The sequence below is a fragment of the Oreochromis niloticus genome, linkage group LG19 (genome assembly GCF_001858045.2).
Source record: "Oreochromis niloticus isolate F11D_XX linkage group LG19, O_niloticus_UMD_NMBU, whole genome shotgun sequence".
In the NCBI taxonomy this organism is placed as follows: Eukaryota; Metazoa; Chordata; class Actinopteri; order Cichliformes; family Cichlidae; genus Oreochromis; species Oreochromis niloticus.
The window spans coordinates 21,317,115-21,324,487 of NC_031983.2; the positions used below are offsets into that span (position 1 = coordinate 21,317,115).

Here is a 7,373-nt window from a genome sequence, read left to right on the forward strand (position 1 = left end):
ACTATAAGCGGTGAAGATGTGGTTTTTGTGCATTTATTTGTCATTTGTATAGATTTTATTTAGACATAAATTAAAAAATGGCATGAATAGCTTATGAAAAACATAACATCATAGTCATGTTCATTTAGGTAAAAAATAAACTTGTAGGAATGGGGTGGCATTTCAGTAAATATGTGGTTTCTTGTCGCAGTAGAACTGTATTAATATATGCTTCTTTTTAGATAAATTAATTTTCTCATAAGTACCTGAACGCAGCATTAGGAATCAACCCAAGGTAATGAGCTAGGACACAAGGAAACCACAACAAGGAAACAAGATATCGCATTGAATCGCGGCCCATAGGTCCCTTGTTATTATCGTGGGTTGGGCCTTTATCGACTTCTCCAAAACCTCCAGGGGTGGGTGCTGGTGTCTTTTTTTTTTTTTAACTGTGAGACTTGAGCTCGGTGGAATGAGGTGTTTTTAAACATGTCAGGTTTATTAGGAGCAATCTGCTGAGTTGGCACAAAAACTTGAGGAGCTGCTTTAGGTGAAGTCACTGGAAGTTCCGCAGAGGAATGCTCAGAAAAGGAAGGTCCCTCTCATACCAGGAGGTAAGTTACAAGTTCCTTCGTGTTTGTGTTTCACTCTGAAATCTTTCATGTTTGTTTCAGTAATCACAGGACTGCTACAGACTGTATGCTTCTTTTTTTATTGTCTCTGAGGACAGCAGTAAAGTCTTTTCCTCTCGCTGTGTGCATGCTCCTGTCGGGCATGTTTGGCATCATGTGACTGAACAGCCGCTTCCTGACTTCATGTTTCCTTTGGGTTTTAGCTATAGTTGCAGTATTCATTTAGATTATTCGCCAGTTCTTATTTTAAGCTTTAAAATAGCTGCAAAAATGGCGTAAAACCTTTTTAAACCACTGGTCGGTATGGACATTTTAAAGCCTTGCTTGTATTTGGAGCCAGCGCTGACTTGGTCATTAAGTTTGTGGTGCTATCAGGTGTTTTCATTATTTACGCTCTCCTTACTGAAAGATGGTTTGGACACAATGTAAAACCGACAGTGTGGTACCTTTAACTTATAACCACTGACTTTAAATATCAATACCAGATAAGTTAAACAGTTTTCTCATTGGAGTATTTGATTGTAGGTCAGTGAAATGAAAGAAACAGTAATTATTGTTGTTGTGACTAAATGTCAGGTGTGTAGAAGGCAAAACAAGTTAAATGTTACTGTTTTCTATATTTTATAATTTCGTTTGAGACAGAGGGTCTTAAAAGAAGGGGTTAAAATAGGATTTAACAGATTTAACAGATGAGGGAATCCTAAAATTATTTAAAGAAAATAATTACAAGATGTGAAAATTTGTACTGTGAGCTCGAGCAGATTTGTTTTGTGTGTGTGTGTAACCATGATCGGCTGACCTGTGTCCCTGCTTCTCTAAGGTTCACTGCTCTTTGTGGATTTAGCTGAAGTGAACAAGATACAGGCCAAGGTCATTATAGCCAACTGAAGCTAAACTAAGTCCTAAGACTAGACTTGAAAACAAAATTTTAGTTAACAAAAATGAAAAACTAAACCAAATTAAGTAAAAAGGTAGAGAAAATATAATTAGCTTTAGTATATGTTAGTTTGATAAAGTTGTAATAATAACTTACCTGATGAGACATTGATAGACATCAACCAGCTGTGTAAAACTTTGAGTCACTGCTTTCCCAAAGTTTTGGGTTTTTATTGAAATATCTGAGCTGATTTTCCTGCCTCTGACGCATGCCCTCCATAGAGTAATAATTAAAAAGATTAACTAATAGAACTAATACTGAAACTAGTAAAAACTAAAATAAAACTAAACATCTTCCAACAACAAAAAATAAACTCAAACAAGAAAATGTGCTGAGGAAACTAAAAACTAAAGTGAGTTTAAAAAAAAAAAGTCAAAATGAAGAAATAAAAACCAGTTTGAAAATACGATACTATAATAACTCTGATATATACAGATCCTGTGTTTGATATAACCTGATATTTAGCATGAAAACTGCAACCTGCCCTGTGCCATTCCCACAGCCCTGTTCATTCTGAGAAAGAAAGAAAGCACTGGTGAAGTCAGCAAAAACAAACCGATGTTATATATGATATGAAAACATGTAACTATAACAGATGTTTACATATTACTAAAATATGAGAAATTAACATGTGGAAGATGAATAAATTGCAACTAAAAGGTGTGGCGTTACTGAGAAGGGAACAATATACCAAAAACAATAGTATATATATATATAAAACTTACTGTCTTTCAGGTATTCACCCAATAAAGAATAAAGAAACACAAACTCAATAGGTTGAATGCCTTTCAGGCACCGCTGCAGTCTGCACCTGTCCTATTTAGTGGCTGCTCCATACCAGACTGTGATGGAGGAGCACAGGACAGACTCAGTGACTGCAGTTTAGAACAGGATCAGCATGTCCTGTGGAAGATTATACTTCCCCAGAAGGAGCCGAATGAATTCTGAAGTGTTCAGAGAGATTCTGTCTGCTTACATCCAGCTAAATGCAGTCAACTGTTTCACAATACAGACAGACAATGACCTAAAACATGCATCCAAAGCAACCCAAGAGTTTATTAAAGCAAAGAAGTGGACAAGTGGATTATTCTTGTTGAAGACTAAACTTGGGACAGAAAGGCCCACATACAAACAGCAACCGAAAGCTGCTCCAGTAAAGGCCTCGAAGCATTAAAAAGGAGGAAACCCAGCAATCTGATGATGTCCATGAGTTCAAGCCGTCGTTGCCAGCAAAGGGTTTTGTATTGGGTTTGATTCATCCTTAACTGAAGACCTCAGACTGCTATTCCACTCCACTTTAACTGGATACAAATGGTAAATGGCCTGTATTTATATAGCGCTTTACTAGTCCCTAAGGACTCCAAAGCGCGTTACACATTCAGTCATCCACACATTGGTGATGGCAAGCTACATGGCAAGAGCCCTGGGGCGCACTGACAGAGGCGAGGCTGCCGGACACTGGCGCCACTGGGCCCTCTGACCACCACCAGTAGGCAACGACAAGGACAAGGACACAACGACCGAGACTGTCCGAGCCGGGGCTCGAACCGGCAACCTTCCGATTACAAGACGAACTGCCAACTGTTGAGCCACGATCGCCCCTATACAAATGTTAATAATTGTTTGGATTTTAAGTATAGTTTTACTATACTTGTAACCAGAAATATGTCTTTAAATGTTCTTTTTTTTTTTAACCCCACAGTTCAATGATGATGATGATGACGGGGGGGAGGAGGAAGAAGATGAAGATGAAGGCAACGCACCGTCTCCAGTCTTTTTTGATGATGCCACTGAAGACCCGGAGCATGAGAAGCCTGATCGCAGCATCTCACAAAGTAGTAGAAGTGTTTCTGCACCACATGCTGGACACTCAATACATTAATATATTTTTTATTGGTCCACGCTTTTGTGACATTTAATTGGATTTGTCCACTCAGATTCCTCCCTTTACCCCTTTGTCCCTACAGCACAGGATGACGTTAGGGGGACCAATCCACATATGAGATTCAGTAAAACCTGTCTGAAGAATTTCTTCACGGTGGTGCTCATCTTCATCTACCTGCTGCTGACTGCGGTGGCAGCATTCCTGGCCTACCAGACGATCTCTGACTTCTTGGAGAAACTAAACAACCCCGTTATGTCCGTCATTTACAAAGAAGTTGACTCATTTTCACCTCCTGGTTAGTATAAATAATCCACTTTTCGGGGCATATTTTAGGACTATGACTGGGTTAGTGGGTGTTAAGTGTGCTGTTATATCCAAAACATAGAACCACAAATAACTCATTTAATCCAGAAAATACAGATTGCACTACACAGCAGCACTTCCCATTTTCATGTAAGCATTTAAATCTGCCTTTATCAGCATTTAGCAGGAAGGAGGAACACATGCTTTTTGTGTAGTGGTTGTCGTAGCACTACATGGAATATAATATCTGAGCATATAAAGAAATTGATTCATTGAAACAGAGCTGTAGGAGTGCAGGTGGGGGAGACTGGATGGAGATGAGTGTCAAAGGTGATTTGTGATAGAAGGATAGCAGCACTAGTGAAAGGAAAGGTTTACAAGATAGTAGTGAGACCTACTATGATGTGAGATTTTGAGATAGGAGCCAGAGCTGGAGTTGTCAGAGTTGAGAGATTAAAATTTTCAATGGGAGTGACCAGTGTGGACAAGATTAGAAATGAGTCCATCAGAGGGACAGCTCAGGTTTAGCAGGATGGTGGATGTAGCTGCCAGGCAGGAGGAGAAGAGAAAGACCACAGAGGAGGAGGTAGTGAAAAGGACATGCAGAGGGTTTGTGTGACAGAGGAGGATGCTAGGGATAGAGTGAGATGGAGCCAGATGAGCCACCCTGGCAAAGATTTTAGAAATTAATACTTCTTTGCTCCTTTTCATCGTCACACCTGGCCTGTTTTCTATCGCGATAAACCCCAAGTTATTGTTAGTGACAAAATACTCAATAATTGAATAACACTGTGACAGAAGGCAGGCGCTAGTTATGTGTGATTAACTTGTATTGCCTGCTGTGTGGCCACCAGAGGGTGTATTAAATCTGAAAACTTTTCTAAAATTGCAGCTTATCAAATGTGACTTGGTCAGTTGTTGCAGACATGCAGTGCAAGGTGCATTTTCTTTTTTGTGTTGTAGTTTTGCTTTAGAAGAGATAATGTGGTTTATTCTTTAGACAATACACGCTCTCTGTTTTTTTTTCAGCTAGTCCCTTAAGCCTTAAATCTCCATCTGAAAAGACATCCATGAAAATAGTCAGCAACAGCTGAACAAATCCTGTTCTCTGTGGATGAGAGACACATGGAAGAATTTTGAAATGCATTAAGTGTCCTCGTCTGCGTCACCAAAATAAAACGTGTTTGGAGGCACCCGTTGCAAAATTTTACATTTTTACCTCCACATAGAACAAACAAGTAAATGGCAGTGAGTCCATAAGCACTGCTGTTGAAGAACGTTGATGCAGACTGTTTACTTTCTTTGAGCAGGCATAGCTCTGTACCCCGGCAAAGCCCAGCTGCTCAGCTGTAAACATCACTACCATGACTACATCCCACCTTTAGTGGACCCCGGAAAGCCTCAAGAAGTAGACTGTAAGATGACAGAAGTGACCTACTTTGGGCCATTCGCGAACGAAACAGAGGTCAGAATTAACTTTTTTTATTTGGTTGTTTCTCAGACATAACCCACAAGTCTGAGCAATCCAAAAGATGTGCAGCTATAAAATAAGCGCAAAAGTGTCTCCACTGTATTTACATACTATTATATTGTTACAGAAAAAAGCTCTGGTGGTCCGCGGGCCATCTGACGTCCATAACAAAGAACTGATCTTCATGCAGTTCAGTCGCAATGAAACAGAGGAGGACTTCAGTGCCATCAATTACATGCTTTTTGCCAAGTTTAGTGACTTGATTGACAGGTAATCACTGTTTAATAAGACAGTCGCAGCTTGATGTTTTGCAAAGTGCTAACGGTGATTTGTGTGATAGCAGCATATGTGCCTGTTTTCTGCCTGTAGTGCAAATAAATCCGAGTTTATGAGGGACTGTGAGAGGAATTACTCCATGTGGACCTTCTCTGGAGGCTTCAGAACCTGGGTCAAAATGTCATTATTGACAACATCTGGGGTAAAAAATGAAGCTGTCGAGTTTCGACAAGAGGTATTTGTGTCCCAACATTTTACATGTAGTTCCATGGACGGTGACATTTGAATTGAAAGTTTTTAATCTCATTATTTATGGTGAATGGTCTAGTCTTCTGTGGTGAAATTCAACGATAAAAGGCCTGAAGCAGCGCAAACCGATCAGCTCTACTTTGCCGTCTTTGAGTGGCGAGATCCTTTTATGCAGGAAATCCGATTGGTATGTTCTCACAGGAGTTTTCTCCTTATTTGAATTGTGTGCTTGCACCAATTGCTCATTGTTTGACAAAACTTTGCTTCTTTCCAAAAAGATAGTGACTGCGAATGCGTGGAGCTCTATAGCCATCCTCTGTGGGGTCTTCATGGCTCTCTTCAAAGCTGCCAATTTCGCCAAACTCACTATTAAGTGGACTATCAAGATGCGCAAGAGGCATCTGAGGAATAAAGCACGGGAACTGAACCATGTAACCTGAAACACTTTGCAGACAAGACACAATCTTACAATATCCAAACTCTAAGATCTGACGGATCTGAGCTTTATTCTCACACAGCTGCTTTTTCCAGGTCACTACAGGCACCGTTTTTGTAATCAGTGGTGAGAAATATTAGCACTAGGGCTTGCTTATGAATTACATTTGTAGATGTTACTGCTTCTCTTTTAACATGTAAGCTGGCAGTAATAACTGATTATTACTAGATTATTGTTATTGCTAGATTCATTTTCTTTAAGAGCCAATATTTCGTTACTGCATTTCAAAAGAAGATGTGCTTCACAAACATCTTCTAAAACGTTCCATAAACACTGCGTTTGACACGCACACTCAAGAAAATGTTGCTGAAAGCCAGGACACTTTTAAAACTTCTTCTTAAAGGTTGTTTTTGAGTGTAAAACTGAGAAAATGTGAACTTTTGTGTTATATCTTGGACTGGTTCAGTTCTGAAAGTGATAATACTATTTTAAAGAACTCTAAAGGGATTACTGAGAACTGTTTTTAATTTGTAGTTTGTTTCTGTAGCATATATGTTCCAGCAGTGCTGCTGTTTTTCATTTAGATTCAACGTTATGCATCGATATGTTGAAATCTTGCTGTTTAAATTTGTGTTAGTTATGTGTAAAATGCAATCTTTTACTGATTTTTCAAAATAAATATATTTTTACTCTTGAATTTTACTGCCGAATTTAATTTTACATGGTATCAATGGGTAGACTATCCAGACTTTATATCTTTCCCCGACAAACTGATACTTTTATCTATATGTTTGGATTTACCTCAAATAGGGGACCACAAATTTGTTAAGTAGAAGAAACTAGATGAATGGAAAACAGATGCTTCAAGTTACTGCTGATATAGGTGCTTCTACAAGCTTTTGAATTGTGGGGTGTACTCAGTTTTTCACACACTTTATTTTTATTTACTTTTTGTTAAATAAACAATACCACAGTGTACTTTATCATGTGCAGTTGTTCATCTGAGATTTAATATTAAGACTTGGTAAGGACTAAATACTAAATGACAGTGAATCAGAAAGTTGTTTAAAAATTATGGAGCTGGAATGGGCATAAAGCACTGGCAATTTAAATATGGAAATCTGTCTTTTTTGAGACTTTTTTTTAATTTAAAAAGTGCCATTATGTTAATTTTTGCACGGTCTCTGTGTGGCGTCCTGGTTTCC

General features: G+C 38.8%; 1 protein-coding gene across 1 annotated transcript; it reads left to right on the forward strand.

Moving 5' to 3' along the window:
* The first annotated feature begins 340 nt into the window (after window positions 1-340).
* Window positions 341-6,865, forward strand: pacc1 (proton activated chloride channel 1). Its single transcript, XM_003442853.5, has 8 exons — window positions 341-593; window positions 3,251-3,383; window positions 3,516-3,728; window positions 5,047-5,201; window positions 5,335-5,477; window positions 5,577-5,718; window positions 5,812-5,919; window positions 6,011-6,865. Exons 1-8 carry the CDS (start codon window positions 558-560, stop codon window positions 6,170-6,172), a joined length of 1,092 nt encoding a protein of 363 aa, XP_003442901.1. The 5' UTR covers window positions 341-557; the 3' UTR covers window positions 6,173-6,865.
* The last annotated feature ends 508 nt before the right edge of the window (window positions 6,866-7,373 follow it).